The sequence below is a fragment of the Monodelphis domestica genome, chromosome 2 (genome assembly GCF_027887165.1).
Source record: "Monodelphis domestica isolate mMonDom1 chromosome 2, mMonDom1.pri, whole genome shotgun sequence".
Taxonomy (NCBI): Eukaryota; Metazoa; Chordata; class Mammalia; order Didelphimorphia; family Didelphidae; genus Monodelphis; species Monodelphis domestica.
Window position 1 is genome coordinate 116,792,711 of NC_077228.1, and position 18,021 is coordinate 116,810,731.

General features: G+C 36.3%; 1 protein-coding gene across 1 annotated transcript in view; it reads left to right on the plus strand.

Annotated features, from left to right (window-relative positions):
• Positions 1-18,021, plus strand: part of HHAT (hedgehog acyltransferase) — a 560,175-nt gene that overhangs the window by 161,328 nt on the left and 380,826 nt on the right. The window contains exon 8 of the mRNA XM_001366441.3: positions 14,351-14,501. Within this exon, the coding sequence (XP_001366478.2) occupies positions 14,351-14,501 (151 nt within the window). The remainder of the gene's footprint in view (positions 1-14,350; positions 14,502-18,021) is intronic.

Here is an 18,021-nt window from a genome sequence, read left to right on the forward strand (position 1 = left end):
TCTCTTCCTGTATCAGACCCTAATGACCTTAACATGCTTAGGAGGAAAGATAAACTTTAATGTGGACCCAGATTGTATGGATATTCTTGTTTCATCCTCTATTGTCATGAAGCTACTTTAATATTCTGGTAAGTGCAGAGATGCTGGGCTACAAATCAAGTGACTTAACTTCTGGTCCTTGCTCTGTTACTAATGAACTATGTGACTTTAAGCAACTTCCTCCATCCTGGGTTTCATTTCCTCCACCTATTAAAGTGATTGAGCTAGGCTGGACTCACTAGAGCTTTTTAAGCTTTAACATGTCATGTTATTGTGATATGATTTGTGATAAATTCCTGGCTAATATCCCAAGTTTTGGGAAGATCAATGTGTACTTCTGATACCCTACTTCTTACTATTTCAGAAAATTTGGCTCCGTAATTCATCTCAACTCAATAAGCAACTTTTTAAACACTTATTTTATGCCAAGCATTGCAAGGGTTCAAAATACCAAAATGAAATAGTTCATGACCTCATGGAACTTAAATTTTATCTGGTTTGTTCATCTGGGGGACAGCACTGGTTGCTTTCCTCCAAATGAGATGATATAAAAGGATAGAAGAAATGCAAGGTCTACCATTTTGTTAGTCTGAAGGATTCTTTAAAAGATCATCTTTGCATTTTTGATCCATGCATTTTTAATTACTTTCATGAGCCTTGAGGCCCATAACAATATCAGAGGGAGCAGTTTGTAATAAACTTACAGAATAAATAAATAAGGAGATAAAATATGCAAACACAGTCTAGTTATTTTGATGGGCTTTTATTGGAATGAATGCTGGCAAATTTGAGAATTAGATGTGGATTTGCTGTAGGATGAGGTTTTAATAATTGGCAGGGACATTTAAATTCCTTTCTCTTATATTACCCCTATGCTTCAGGATGGTCTCCCCTACCCCCTTTAAATAAAATGCCTACCAGGGCATTACATAGAGTTTTTTATTTTAACAGAACTCTTTACATTGCCTAGCTTGGGGCTTGATTTTCCTATAGGAGGTGGGCACTAAAATCAGGGGACCAAGTAACTACTAATCTTCTTTCCTGAAGCTAACAAAGCAGTGTTTCTTAATGAGTCAAGTCGTCATTGTACAAAACCTCTATGCTCTTTTGCTAGTAAAAATGAAAGATTTAATTATGTGGCTCTGTGTTTTTCTTTGAATTCCCTGCAGGTTCCCTTTTGGGTAACATGGTAATGAAATGTCAGAATTGATTTTTAACATTTTGTTGGAAGGTTCATTGTATTATTATAAACAGATTTTTTGAGGGGAGAGGCATTTTAAATCAGAGGTGTTCATGGGGATTTTTTTTTATACTACCAGGAAACAAACTTATTCATGCTTAGCCAATTTTTAATAATTCTGAGGTTCATTAGCTAGGTTGTGGATTATCTTGAAACTTTCTTCTCTTTCTCCCTCTTGTTTTTATAGTTCCCATCCCTCAATGTGTCTATCCTTCCCACCCACCCCCAACTTTACCACCCCATACCCTTGCTAATTTGCCTGTTGTATAGTCCAAAGAGGAAATGAAACTGTATTGAGACAGGTCTGTTTTTCTCTTAAACCTTCAGTCTAGTCAGATCAGAAGACTTCAAAGTCAAAGGTGCCTTAGAGCCATATTTCCTTCCTTTCCTTCCATATTATAGATGAGGAAATTGAGGTCCAGAGAAGTTTCAGCAATGCAGGTATTAACTAACTAGTAAAGCTATAGTTTGAATTCAGGTCCTCTGATCCCAAATCCATTTGATTTTTCCAGTGTCCTCCTTTCCCTCTTTTATACTACAATGCCTCAGAATACAGATTTGGTGGACAGGAGAAGAGATTGAATCTGTTGATTCTTTGGGGAATGTTTCAAGATTTCAGTGCCTTTACTTATTTTATTCTTTTATCAATAAAATGCATCAAAAGTGGTCATGGTTTAGACCATGTTGGGACCTATAAGTGACTCTTCTATAAGGACTTTTGGACTCAACCCTATGAAGAATAGATAAGTATTCTCTTTTCCAACTCAGTTAGTGGAAGGAAGGATAGGAAAAAAGTTCTAGTTCTCTTAAAGTGATGTTGTTCTTGTTCCTCAGGAACTTTAAAAAGTATATCCATACCAATATAGAGTATATTTTACATATTCACATGTATATAACTTATATCTAATTGTTTATCATCTCAGAGAAGGGGAAGGGAAAGGAGAGAGGAAAAGAATTTTGAACTTAAAATTTTAGAAAATGTTTAAGAAATTGTTTTTACATGTAATTGGGAAAAATAAAACATTATTTAAAAATTTAAAATGTGGTCATAATATTAGAGCTGGAAGATATTTTAAAGCTTGATCATTTCTTTGAAGAATTATAGGATTCTAGTTTTGGAGCCAGAAAATGTACTAAGAAGTCATCTACTATAACTCACTTTTCAGAGGAGTTCTAGAGAAGGATATGATTGCCTGTTGTCTCTTAGTAAAATTATGATAGAACTGAGATCAGAAAAACGAGGTCTTTGACTTTTCATTCAGTGATCTTCCTACTTTCATTGAAGGCAGAAGATAGTATGGTGGGTTTTGAATGAAAGCTCTTTCCATTTTTCCTTTGAACAGAACACTTCAATTGGTATTGTTCCAAAAGGAACAATTATATATCCAACCGTTCTGGATGGCAATTTGAAACTATGCCCAAAGGGTGGGCGCCAAAGTCTGCCTACCCTTTGATCCAGCCACAGCACTGCTGGGTTTGTACCCCAAAGAGATAATAAGAAAAAGACTTGTACAAGTATATTCATAGCTGTGCTCTTTGTGGTGACAAAAAATTGGAAAATGAGGGGATGCCCTCCATTTGGGGAATGACTGAACAAATTGTGGTATATGTTGGTGATGGAATACTATTGTGCTCAAAGGAATAATGAACTGGAGGAATTCCATGGGGACTGTAACAACCTCCAGGAATTGATGCAGAGTGAGAGGAGCAGAACCAGGAAAACATTGTACACAGAGACTGATACACTGTGAATCAATCGAATGTAATGGACTTCTCTACTAGCAGCAATGCAGTGATCCAGGACATTTCTGAGGGACTTATGAGAAAGAATGCTATTTACATTCAGAGGAAGAACTGTGGGAACAGAAACACAACTGCTTGAACACATGGGTTGATGGGGATATGATTGGGGATATAGACTCTAAAATGATTACCCTAGTACAAATACCAATAATATGTAAATAGGTCTTGATCAGTAATACATGTAAAACCCAGTGGAATTGCACATCAGCTATGGGAGGGGGCTAGGGTGAGGGGAGAGAAAGAACATGAATCTTGTAACCATGGAAAAATATTCTAAATTAATTAATTAAATAAAAATTTCCAAAAATCTAAACAAAACAAAACAAAATAAAACCAAAAGGAACAATTATGTATTAAGTAGTAAAAACAGGATTTGAACCTAGGTCTTCTAAATACGTTACTCTTCCTAGTGTAGTACTTTGCCTTTTTTATGCCACATTACCTCTGAATATAGATTTGGTATGCAGGAGAGGATATTGATTAAGTTGACAATTTGGGGATTATCTAGAGTTTTTAGATGTTTATTTTAGAGATTTTTATTTAGAGATTTTAGATTTAGAATGAAGACTGCCCCCTCCCCCTTATAGGACCCAATATATTCTAAACTCTGACCATTCCTGGTAATCTGTATTTACAAAGAAAAAAATCCAGGCGGGTGGTAGCTACCAACAGAAGGAAAAAGTGTAGACTTTGTTTTCTCTTCTTTTTTGGGAATGAGTTAAAAAGATTGGCTCTTAAAATTTTTTTTATTATCTAATGGGAATTCACCAATGAAGTCCAGAAAAGATTAGCTAACTGTGTTACATACTAGGTGGAGAACTTTATGAACAGAATCAGAAATAAAGGAAAAGGTGGAAAGATTAGAATGATGGAAAATCAGTTCTATTATTTTTAAAAAGATTTGAATTTGATTAATCTGCATCATAATGTGGAATGTTTATTTGGTGTAATAACAACCTACATTTATATATTTCCTTAAAGTTTACAAAACCCTTTTTATTTAAAAAAATGCAAGCCTTATAAACAGACCTATGAGAGGAGATACTATGATATTATCCTCACTTTACAGGAATGGGACTGAGGTTGGGATAAGTTTTGGTTTCTTGCCTGGGGTCACATAAATAGCAAGTATCAGAGGTGGCTTTGAATCTAGGGCTTCCTGAATATCTGTGTGGTACTCTGAGAAGGGCAGTGTGAATTAACTTCCCAGTTTTCTTCACTTTACTCCCCTCCATGTTCTATGTAGTCTAAGGACACTGGCCTCTTTTCTGTTCCTCATTCATAGTATTCAGTCTCCTGACTCAGCATTTTCACTGCACAGTCCCTGAAATGCTCTCTCCTCATCTCTGCCTCCTGACTTTCTTGACTTTCTTTAAGTCTGAGTTATTTAAAATCCCACCTTCTACAAAAAGCCTCTTCCAATTAACCTCAATGCTTCCCCCCCAACAGACTTTCCCCCTCCTCTTTTCAAATACTAGTTTTTGAAATTTTTGAAATTTAAATTTTTCCAGATTATTGTCATTAAAATTTTTATAGTGGTTTTCTGACATTTGGAAATCCATATTCTTCCCCTCCTTCTCATGCCCCCTCCCCAAGAATGTATATATGTTATAATAAGATACATATTTCTACATTCATCATATTATGAAACAAGACATATTACTTACACTAGAGAAAAATTCATGAAGGAAATAAAGTGAAGAATGGTATGTTTCAATATGCATTTAAAACTCTGTTCCTTCTATTGCAGTGGATATCCTTTTTCATCATGAATCCCTTAAAGTTATCCTGAATCCTTGCCTTGTTGATAATAGTTAAGACATTCACAGTTAATCATTATATTTTATTGTTGTTATTATATACAATGTTCTGGTTCTGTTCACTTCTCTTTGCATCACTTCACAAGTAAATTCTTTTCTTCTATCTTTAACCTCTTTGGGATATAGACCTAGTAATAGGATTTCTGGGTCAAAGGGTATTTGCAGTTTTATGGTCCTTTGAGCATCATTTCAGATTGCTCTCCAGAATGGTTGTATCAGTTCATGGCTCTACCAACAGTGTATTATTATCTTAATCTTTTCCTCCAATAGTTATCATTTTCTTCTTTTTTGTCATGATAGCTAGTCTGGTGGATATTGTTTTTAGTTTGCATTTCTTGAATTAATAGTGATTTTGAGCATTTTTTCATATAACTAAAGATAGTTTAATTTCTCTGTCTTAGAATAGCCTGTTTATTTGTCAGTTGGGGAATACTTGGTATTCTTATAAATTTGACTTGTTTTCTCTACATATTTGAGTAAAGAAAACCTTTGTCAGAGACAATTGCTCTAATGATTTTTTCCCCAATTTGTTTTTTGTTTTTTCATTTTGGTTGCATAGATTTAATTTGTACAAAATCTTTAAAATGTAATGTAGACAAACTTATCTATTTTCTCTCAATATTCTCTATCATCTTGTTTTGACTTAATTTCTTCCTTAATTCATAGGTCGTACAGGTAAACTATTTTATACTCTGCTAATATGTTTATGCTCTGCTAATATTTTCTTTCTAAATCATGTATCTGGGGGGCAGCTGGGTAGCTCAGTGGATTGAGAGCCAGGCTTAGAGACAGGAGGTCCTAGGTTCAAATCTGGCCTCAGACACTTCCCAGCTGTGTGACCCTGGGCAAGTCACTTAACCCTCATTGCCTAGTCCTTACCACTCTTTTGTCTTGGAACCAATACTTTGTATTGATTCCAAGGTAAGGGTCTTAAAAATAAATAAATAAATCATGTATCCATTTTGTCTTTACCTTAGTATACTACATGAGGTGTTGGTCTATTCCTAATTTTTGCCATACTGGTTTCTAATTTCCCCAACAGTTTTTGTCAGATAGTGTGATAGAGGTCTAATCTAAGGACTGAATGACAGTCTGGAAAGCTGCAGAGGCTTCTCATTCACAACAGGGAAGGGGCTGAAGAGCATTAGAATTTGGAGAGAGAAGGAAATTCTATGGGTGGAAACTGTTGGTCTCTCTCTCTTTTGAGTCAGCAAAGGGGAAAGACTGATCTGAGACTGGATCCTGAACAATAGACAAAATCCTTCCTTGATCTTGATCACCTTCCCCCCCAAAGATCCCAAGATACCAAGAAGTGTGGCAGAAACCTGAGAAGAATAAGAAGCAGCCCTAACAAGATCTTACACAGCTCCTTGACACCCTGAGTCTGGACATTGCTCTGCTGTAACAAAGACCAGGGGTCACTAAACTTGAACCTCTCAGAGGCCAAGCTGCCAAGCCTGAGTTTCTCAACTTTGGAGGGTGGGAAGGGAAATTTAGACAGACTGGGACTTCCTTTCTCCTCTTTCCTCTAGACCCTAACCCTTCAGACATCTTCCTGTTTTACCCCTGACAGTTATTGTTATAATAAAGATTGTCATTCATATTACATTGACTTCTTTGTGAATGAAGGAAATTGTCATGGTGGAAGAGGGAGATAGCTGATTTCTCTCTTTCCCCAAAGGAAGAAGTTCATTTAAAAGACCAGTTATTAGAGGGGAATAAAAGGCAATGTTTGTGAGGAGACATATTTTGAAGAGCATTGAAGGGGGAAATAACCCGTCTCACTTTCTTTCTGTCTTCTGGGCAAACTCTTTCTCCATAACACCCAAACCAACCCTCTAATACAGTGTCATTTCTCTTTCACCAAATCAGATGCACCTTTTGTATTGTGGTCCAGGATACTGTTAGAACTAGGAAGATGTGTATTAATTTATCATTTCTTCTCCTATTTCTCTTCCCACACATCCATACGCTCCCACAACACCAACCAAGACTGCTATCAGCAAGGAAGCAGTCCTGCAGATCTGAGGCAATTCAGGATAGCTTTTCCCTAGGTATACTGATCTACTGCCCAGCTTTGGGTTGGGCAAGAAGAATATAACATTTTTAGGATTTTGTTGGGGATTCTCTTCTGGTTACAGAAAACCTCCTTGCTGACTGCTTTTAATCTTTTTGTAGGTAGTGTTAGCCTTATTTTATTGGAACCACTTTTGGAATTGTTTATATTGGGATAGTGAAATATATTTATAGTAAAAGGACCATATGTTTGAATCTTTAGATTTTGGCTAATACAGTATTTTAATCCAGACAATCATTACTTCTTGGACAGGGGGTGGTGGGGCATTACAAATGAAAGCCCCAGAGAAAGTTTTATGGACAAAATGGCCCCAGAGTTGAATCTCAAAAGACAATGAGGGTTTAGGTGAAGATGAGGAGAGAGTACATTTCAGACATAGGGTCTCCTTGAGCAAATGCATGGGATGGGGGAAAGTTGAGATGTTTGGTTTGTGGAATAGGTAGTGGATAGGCAGTCATGACCACCTGAGTTGGGTTCTGTCTTAGAGGTCTCATCACCTCCATTCTTTGTCTTCCTCCAAACCAACCTTGCTAGAGAATAATCTTTCTTATGCCCATAAATCTGTTCATACCACTTCTCTTCTCAACAATCTTGAGTAACCTAATGAATGAAGTCCATATTTTTTGGACTCACTTGTTATCGTTGTGCTTGACTTTGGAGATACAAAGCCAATCAAAATGACAGTGTTCCTGCTCTTCAGGCCTTTAGATTCCATTGAGGGTTGGTGGTTGGGAGGGTGGGATGAAAAAGGATTAAGATGTACTCAGTTAAATAACTAGAAAGCATATATAGTTATTTTCAGCTAGATGAGAGGAGGGAGAACAGTAATAACAGGAAGGTTTAGGATAGGCTTCTTGTAGGATGAAGCATTTTGAGTGGAACTTAGGGAGGCTAAGGGAGTTAGGTATTTCTAGTGGTGGAAGTCAAGAGAGAGGGCATTCTGGGCATGTGGGGACAGGACTGATTTCATTTTTTATTTGACTATTTTAGGGAAGGATTGAAGATGACCTTGTAGGTTAGGATATTAATATAAAGTTATGGCAGAAAAGGAAAGAGGGACTGGTTAATCTTTCCCCAATGAGTGCCAAAAAATTTTGTTTGATGGTTGATATTTGCTATTATTTTCCATCTGTATAACAGAATTGGAATTATAGTCAGGCAGGAAGCCTTTGCTCAAAGAGAACTTTTATGTATGTCAAATCTTGGTTTCACTAAGTCTTTCCTTAAAACTTGCCTTCCATACTTTATCTAGCCCCTAATTCATGTATCTATTTTGAGCTTGCTTGAACATGCCATTGCCATATAATGTGAAATGTAGGCTTATGATTATTTTTTGCCAGACTACTTTCCAATTTTTCTAGTTGTTCTTGTCCCCAAGTGAGTTCTTGCCCAAATAGCTAGGATCTTTGGGTTTATCAAAAACTAGGTAACTGAACTCATTTACTTCTCTATGTTATCTACCCATCCATTCAATTGATCAACTCTTTTCTTGCCCAGTAACTATTGTTCTGATCATTACAGCTTTGTAGTATAATTTGACATATGGTACTTCTAGGTCTCCTCCCTCCCCCACTTCCCATTGATTTTCTTGATATTCCTGATCTTTGGTTCCTTGAATTTTGTTATGAATTTTGTCATGAATTTTTCTAATTCTATAAAGTCTTTTCTTTGTTAATTTGATCAGCATGGCACTGAATATATAAATTAATTTAGATAGTTTGGTCACTTTTATTAGATTAGCGTGGGACTACCCTTAAGTAATTGATATTTCTCTGATTATTTAAATGTGTCTATATTTGTGTGGAGTGTTTTGTAATTGTGTTCATATAGTTCCTGTGTTTATCTTGGCAGGTATACTCAAGTATTTTATACTGCAATTACTTTAAAAATTGATTTCCCTTTTATTTCTTCCTCCCGGATTTTGTTGCTTTCTAGTATTGCTTAAATTTTTTTTTGTTTTAACCAAGAAAACAGTTGTATTTTATAAAATAAATTTTTGCTATTCATTGAAATTATCATATGATTTTTATTATTTCTATTGTTAATGTGGTCAGTTTTGTTTATAATTTCCTCATATTGAACCAGTCCTACATTTCTGATCTAATATTTCCCCCTAAGTACTACTTTGGATTTATCTCACAGATTTTGGTATGTTGTCTCATTGTTGTTTCTATGATTTGTTCATTGTGCCTGGTCCCCCTTACCTCCACCCCAATTGCTTAGGAATGTTATTTAGTTTCCATTTAATTTCAATCTATGTTTGAAAGACCCTTTATTGAAAGCAATTTTTATTTTGTTGTGGTCAGAAAAGGAAGCATTTAATGTTTCTGCTTTTCTGCATTTGTTTGTGAGATTTTCATACCCATGGTTAGTTTTTGTGAAGGTGCCATGCACAGTTAAGTTTCTGTTCCCATTTAATATTCTCCAGAGGGATCTTTTCTAAAATTCTGTTGATTATTTATCAAGATATGTTTATTTTCTCCTATAACTTATTTAACTTTTCTTCAAAAACTTGGATGCTATGTCATTTGATACATATGTACTCAGTATTGATATTAATTCATTTTCTATGATATTTAAACTTTTTTGTTATTTTTTATATTTCTATAACTCTCCTAAGAATTCTTGTTGGTCTTGTGCACTACTGACATTTTTTATTGAGGCTTTGTTTGTAGATATTTTCAAGTCATTGACTCCTATTTTTCTGTCTAGCTTTTCTATGACCATAGTAGATCTTTATGATCAGATTATTTTTTATTTGCTCATTCTTCCAGTCCTCTTCTTGACTTTGAACTTTAGGTTAAAAATTGGGGTCTGCTTACTTCTTAGTGGTGGTGATGGTGGAATTAGGATGTCTTTATGAGCTGCTAATGCTTCCAAAATTCAGTCTAGGGGCCTGCAAATTTTTAATGTTTCCATAGTGGTGTGATCTAAAGACTTTATTCAGACTAAGTTCTGTAGGTTTTGGTCTCTTAGCTTGTGTGTAGTTGAGTTCCAGTAGACCATTGTTGGACTTAGCCAGTGTTAGTCCACTAGGGGGTTCTGCAGGCTCAGAGCTACCGATTTGCTGGATCCCTTTTGTTCTTGGTCTCCAGTTCTGATTTTTCCACTTCATGTATATGTATTGGGCTTGAAGTTAGAAGTGAGTCACCACTCTGCTCCTCTGCTCAGAGCTAGGTTTCTGGAATTTGTTTTGCACTCAGTACTCAGATAGGGCCCCTATGCTTAGTTGTAGATTCCCCTTTCTGCCCTGGATCTGTCACTCAAGACTGGATAATGGGTGACAGATTTGCCACATGACTTCTGTTACCACTCCCAATGCTAGTTCAGGGGTCCCCTGGGATTAAAAAAAATTATATCCTGATACTCTCTGTTCCCTTTCTGGGTGCTGGAATGCTCCTGGTCATGCATGCTGCAGTTGTTTTAGATCTTACTGTGCTGTGCTACTGACCAGCCTTTTCCCCAAAACCCCAACTAATGTCCATAGACCTTTCTGTCTTTTCCTATCTTCCAAAGCTGCTGTGGGATTGTAAGATTTCAAATAGTGGTCTGCCATAAACTGTCATAATTAAAATGGTTGATGTTGTAAACTGTAGTGAGTTAAAATGGTGGAAGATATAAATTGTAGTAGATATAAGAGTGGGTGAGTAAATTGTGACCGCAGAAAATATGTTTCACTACAGTGTCTTGTTTTAAATCAAATATAAAGTGGTCGCCAGGGAATATATTCCCAATTATGAATATACCCAAGTCAACTGGGTTTTATAGAGATTTTAATTAATAATACAATGAGGAATTAAAGAAAAGGAGAAGGAGAGAGACAAGGAATTAATGAGAAAAGAATAGGTCGGCCCAGTGCAGGCCTGGCCAACCCAGTCCTAAGCCTTAAGAGAGAAACCAGTCAGTTATCACTCACCACAAGATTTGCCTTAAGCAAGGATGTCTGGGGAATAGAGTCTCCCCAGAGGGAGTTCCAGCCAGAGTCAGCCTTCCAAGGGACTTCTTCTCAAGAGATCCTCAAAGGGCCTCCTCCAAAGGGATCTATCTCCAAGGATCCATCTCCAAGCATCCCTTGCCAAGAGATTCCTTTTCTTATAAAGGGTTTTTTTTCCTATGTCACCTCCCCTAAGTTCTTCCATCTACCAATCACTGTAGATGTTTTCTAAAAGACAGCCCATCTGAATTCCAGCTAAGTCGACTAATCCCCTCAGTAAGTCTGAACCAGAGAAAACACTGCTGTGTCGACTAATCCCATCAAGAGAAAACCTGCCCAACCTTTATAGGTACCTAGCATCCCATTGTATCAATTCTAAAAACAGGCCTGGCTCAAAGAACTCCTTGCCTTATTATAAGCATGGGTCCAAGTACTTTCATTGTTTAGCAAGGAGTTTTCTCCCCTAAAGCATTCTTAAGTATGGGTGGAGTAGAGGTCCTCCCATAGCAAGGAGTTTTCTCCCCTAAAGCAGTCTCAAGCACGGGTGGAGTAGAGGTCCTCCCATTTCTGATCCTGGCGAGTTCTCACATCAAAATGGGGAATGTTTCCAGTAGGGAATTTGTTCCAATGGAGGATTCCTCAATGTGGAAATTTTTAACATTCACAAGTCTGAGAAATTTCAAGATTTACAGGATAAAAAAAAATTCATGTGACTTTTTTTTGGCTTTCCCCACAGAAATTGTATTTGGCACTTTTTTTAAAGGTTGTTGTGGAAGAGTAATGGTGGGACAGCCATCTTTACTTTGCCCTAACTTATCTTTTTCTTAAGTATCATCAGCACCTAGGTTAATTACTCAGAAATATCAAGTTCTTGATTAATGCTTTTGGACTTAGGTTGAAATTCCTTAAGCTTTCTTTTCACATGGAAATGAGAGAGAGAGAGAGTTATTTGCATTTCTAGTCAATAGCAAAACTCCAAAACTATTTTAACATGTAAGGGGGACTTTGGGTTAAGATGGCTACAGGAAAAGTCAGAGAAAAGACAGTCTCCCATTTTTACTCCAGCAAAGATATAAAAATAGCTTTTGATTAAATAATAATAAAGAAAAATAAATCTCTTCATCCATACCAGAATGACACACAAAAAAAGACAGCTAGATACATACAGGATGCTTCCATCTGAAGTCAGCATAGCTTCCAGGTAAATAAACCAGAAATTCCTACATTTGGATCAGAGATGATCCAAGGATATTTGCAGCGTGTAGCACTCTTTCACTGGGGGAGAAGTAGATAGGAGTCCCAAACTGAAAAAAAAAAATTAGGGAGCCACAGTGATTACGAGAAACTCTAGTACTTTGTCCTGATCATAGACATAGGATTGTGTTCTGACTGAGATGTCCTATAGGAGGCTAGAAGGAACCATCATTTTAACATATTAATTTGGAACAATATAATTTGGTACAGATTCTAAAGGGAAATAATTTTAAAAAATTGGAAAAAAGAAATGTATCAATAACTAGATCTTAAAAATACACTTCAAATAAGCATCAAAATTATTTAATTTTATTTGAAAACAGAAAAAATGATCAGTAGAACTAATAAGGTACACAACATATAGGAACAAATGAATATAGTGACAGCATGTTAAATAAATCTAATCACCCCCAACTACTGGGGTTAGAAGTCATTCGATAAATTCAACTAGGATAAATAAAAAGCAGTCTCAAAGAGATTAGGTTTAGATCAGCGTCTCCAATCATGTGCTAAAATAAGTTCCTAATAAGTATGTAGATATTATTTTTTTTGCAATGATATGTAGGGGAAGAGTTCTTGAATATAAAAGGGATAAAGAGGGCCATGTAAAATAGACAATTTTGATTACATAATTAAAAAATCTGCTGCAAAATAAATTCAGTATAGTTGATATCAGAAGGGAAATAACTGGAAAATTTGTAGCAAATTTCTCTGATAAAAATTTGCTAGCCAAAATATGTAAGGAATTGATTCAAATATTTCAAAACTAGATCCATTTCCTTGGTCAACAGTTATGAAGAGACAGTTCTTGAGGGAAGATAACAAGTTATCTACAATCCTATGTGAATAAACTCTAAGCCACTAATTAAAAATATAGATTCATATGAAAACAACTGAATTTCCATTGCACACCAATCAGATTGGGAGAGATGATAGAAAAGGGGTGACAACTGTTGAAGATTCTGTGAGAGAATAAGCAACTAATACATTGTTGGTGGGTCTGTGAATTGGTCCAGCCATTCTGGAAAGCAATGCAGAACTATAGCACCAAATTTCACTAAACTACGTATGCTTTTTTGAGCCAGCAATATCTTTCTTAGACATGTTTTTAAGGAATCAAATAGACAGAGGAAGGAAATATCTATAAAATATTCATAGCAATATTTTTTGTTGTAGCAAAAACCTATTGAACATTAGGTAAGTGCCCATTGGTTGGGGTATAGCTGAACAAATTAGAGGATATGAAATATAATATAATAATGTAGTGCTTGCTATAAGAAATTATGAAAGATAATAATTCAGAGAAACCAGAGAAGAATTGTGTGAATTGATATAGAGGGAAATGAATAGAACTTGAGTACAATTTATACAATTGTAAAGAACAACAATTTTGTAAGACTTAAGAACGCTGAACAATTTAGTGACCAATTATGACTCCAGGACCAGTGATGAAACACCCAGTTTCCCTTTTGACATCAATGGACTAGATGTACAAAATGCCACATCTGTTTTAGCACACGAACAAAACTTGATTTATTCTGCTTAATTAAGCTTATTTGTAACAATGGAGGAATTTTTAATTGTGAGAAAGTTTGAGAGATAGTGGGGGTTGGTATTAGTGATGCTAAAAACAAAGGAGAAAAGGAAAAAACGAATGCTAATGAGGGAAGTTCAGAGGGAAACAGATTTAAGGAGTGTTTTGAAATTAATATATTGACTTTATCTTATATACAAATGATATATAATAGAAACAAAACAAGTGAGAGATAACTGTAACAATTAGTCAGTACAATTGACCTTATATTTGAAGTCCTGAAATAAAATTAGAGTGTGATGATTTATTTTATTAAAAAAAAAGATTCAAAGAGTGAAGTTCTTTATGCATTTGAAATAAAACCATTAAGGTATATTATCCATAAAATGAATATAGATTTGCCCCCTGACATATTAATAAAGATGATTTCAACTTGATATTTCCTAACTCAGACTGTTTATAGAGTCAACAATGATGATTCAGTAAAAGATGTTTGATAATGCTTTTTGGTTGGTGTGAGTTACTGTGTTTGGGTTTTTGTATGGGGGCGGAGGAAGTGGAGATGGGGTTTGGTATATTTCTGTTGAAATCTTATAGCTAATAGAGGGGACCACTGGAATTTTTTTTAACATGCTTCTTTGCCTTTTAGGTGGATTAGCATTAGCCCAAGTACTCTTTTTTTATGTGAAGTACTTGGTCCTTTTTGGTGTTCCTGCCCTGGCGATGCAGCTGGATGGAATCCTACCTCCAGCCCTTCCCCGATGTGTGAGCACAATGTATAGCTTCACTGGAATGTGGAGGTTAGTTATATCTTTTCCTAACATAGTTTGGGTTGTCTAATGGAGAAAAACTCAGGATAGCCATCTGGAAATTTAGGTTCTAGCTCTGTCTTCTGCAGTTAACTTCCTTTATGGGTATGGGAAAATTCTTTTCCCCATTCATTGCTTTACTTATTTGTCTAAAGGAAATGGATAATTTATCCCTGGTCCATCCCCCTCTGTAGCATATTATGACTTGTGGAGATAGGTGGGGAAGCTCTTTGAAAAAGGAAAGGAGCTCTATAAATTCAATTCATATGAAAGTGTGGTTTCCCAGGGAATTGAAACATTTTTCTGGGTATCAAATATTGCCTTGACATCCTATTTAGATGATGAGACATTATTATAATGATTCGTGGTTATGCATGGGAGACTGTGTTTAAAAAATCTCATCACCCCCATAAGTAACCTACAGGATCTGTACTCCTACAGAGAGGCTCTTTTGGGTTTATGACAGAAATAATTTTTTGCAGCATCTGTCACTGAGCATGAGTTCCTCCCAGATGCATGATCTCCCCAGAGTTTTTTGTTTAAAAAGAACCCTCAGCTATTGATAAAACCTGCTTTATTCTTGGTATAGAAGTGGTGGCTATGGGTACAGAGTGTTGTATGTGCTGTGAAACAGATTATTCCTTAGGTTGGTTTTGTCATAAGGGAGGACTCTCTTTTTTTTTTGGAGGAGGCAGTTATAGAGAAGTAAATCTGATGTTTGAAGAAAAACATAATATTAAAACATATTAAAAGTAATTTTCAATAGCATAAATTCTTATTGCCTCTTGTTATTTCTGACTTGTCTGCTGCTATGACTCTCTTACAGCTTTTTGGCCTATTCCATATTTATCAGAATGTAGACTTTATTTCCCTTCTAGATTTTCATTGCATAAGAACTGCATGTAGCTGGTAATATGTGTTAATTTTCATTGTAGGTTAATGAGATATTTTTCTTTCACTAAAATCTCATTTTAGGGTTGTAACATGATATGATGAAAAGATGACTACATTTTTAGTCAGGAGATTAGAGTTTGACTCTAATTGGTTTATTCCCAATGTGGTTTTGAGCAACTTAATTTCTCCATATGGGTCTCAGATTCCTGTATGTAAAAAGAGGGCTCTTCATTGGCTGATCCAAGTCTAAAAGCCAGTGGATGAATAGAGTTGATTTTATGCGATATAATTACTTTTGGAACAGCAAACTTCATATAAGGACTATAATCTCCAAAGGATAAGTTAGGAAAGGGCATAACTATTAAGTTGCAATAATAAGGAGGTTGACTGGATGTTCTCTAAGGTCTTTTCTGACCCCAAATTATGTGATACAATATGATCCCTTAATGTTGCTCCAATTTGAGAATTGGAAGAAGCCCATTCTTTCTCCTGAACTCAAAATCCCATATCTCTGACTGCTTGCTGGACATCTTCATTTTCATGCTCCATAAATATCTCAAACTCAATATATAATCTTCTTTCCTTTGCTGTAGCTGTTCTACCCTCCATCCCAACCTCCCTTTACCAAATTGTACTTCCAAAGATCATGCCTAGAAGGCACTCAGCTTCTGGGCCCATTCATACTCATCTTCAATCTGGCCATTTTCATCCTGTCACTGTAGGTAGATCCACATCCCCACCTTTTCACCCATTGCTTTAAGAAGTATTGTAAAAGCCCCAAAGTGGGGTAGGACTGGGACCAGAGTTCCCCAGGTAAAGGCAAGGGAAAATAATAGAGGAATACAAAGGTTGAAATTCGAGGGACCTCTCCTGTAGGTAAGGATGAGGGGAAAGATAAGAATGAAAAGATAACAGAGTGGAGTCAGAAGGGTCTCATCTGCTGCTGGAAGAACGAGTACAAGTTTATTGCAAGGCGGTCACAACTTTTAAAGGAAAAAAACTGCAGAAAGTAAAAAAAAAATCATCTGTGAGAAAAGTCCATGGGAAAAATGTAACAAGAATGTAGATACGGCAGTTGGGTAAAAAATAAAGATTCAGAGCATCATCCAGGGTTAATGGAATGAGCAGTAATCTTGTTATGGGAAGCTAAAAGAAGGTGAAGACGAGGGCACTCGGACCTGTTCTCAGACAGATTGTGAGATCTCAATGTCTGATGAGGGCTCTCCGATCCTTATCTTAGATGAACCCAGAATTATCTATCTGTGACAATGTATAATCAATGAACCACTACTATTTCCAGTTCAAAAGGGAATGTCATTGGACCAATACATTTTTTTCTACTTATACACCCAATGACTCTCCAGGCCAAAACACTTTTCTCTGACTACCATTCCTTTTTTATAAGTTGTCTTCCATTATTAGAATATCAGCCACTTGAAGGTAGAGAATGCCTCCCTTTTGTATTTGTTTCTCCATAACTTGGGCAACTTGGTAGCACAGTGTCAAACCTGGAGTCAGGAAGACTCAATTTCCTTATTTTAAATCTGACCTCAGACATTTAGTAGGTGTGTGACTCTGGCCAAGCCACCTAATTCTATTTGCCCTAGTTTCCTAATCTGTAAAATGAACTGGAGAAGAAAATGGCAAACCATTCCAGCATTTTCCCAAGAAAACCCCAAATGGGCTCACAAAGAGTCAGACATAACTAAAAAATGACTGCATAACTCCATAAATAATACAGTCCATGGCAGTGATGGTGAACCTTTTAGAGCAGCGGTTCTCAACCTCTCAATTTGTAGCAATGAGAATACATAATGCATATCAGGTATTTACATTCCAAATCATAACTGTAGCAAAATTATAGTTTTGAAGTAGCCACCAAAATAATTTTTTGGTTTGGGGTCACCGTAACATGAGGAACTTTGTTGCGGGGTCACAGCATTAGAAAGGTTGAGAACCACTGTTTTAGAGACTGAGTGCCCAAACTACAGCCTTCATGCTGCATGTGAGCCTCCCCACCTTACATGACACAGGGGAGGGAGGAAGCGCTGCCATTGAGCTTCTGGGCAGAGGGACAGGAGATGTGAGAAATATCCTCAGGCACATGTAGAGAGGGGTAAGGGAGCATGTTCCAGTATGTGTACCGTAGGTTCATCAACATGGTATATGGCTTATATTAAGTGCTAAATAAATACATTTTTCATTCAATCATCTTCAACATAGAATTTATTAAATTTTCTGCCAAATCCATTCATCCTCCAAACTTGGCCCTTTCCATTGAGGGTACCAGTGTCCTTTCATTTATCCAGTTTCGAATCCAAGAGTTAGTTCTTGACCTTTTCCCTTTACTGACATTTCCGAAAACCAATCAGTTCTCACATCTTATTGATTCTCTCAGTATCTCTGCAACATTTCTTTCCTTTCAGCCAATAATCCTCTAACTATGCAGAATCAAGTTCTTATCACTTTTAGCATGAACTATTTCAGTAGCCTTTCAAATGATATCCCTGCTTCTAGTTTCTACTGTCTCCAAACCATACTTCACACAGCTGCCAGGTATTTTTTAAATGTTGACTTGATCATGTCACCTGCCTCCTTTAAAATCTTTAGTAGTGAC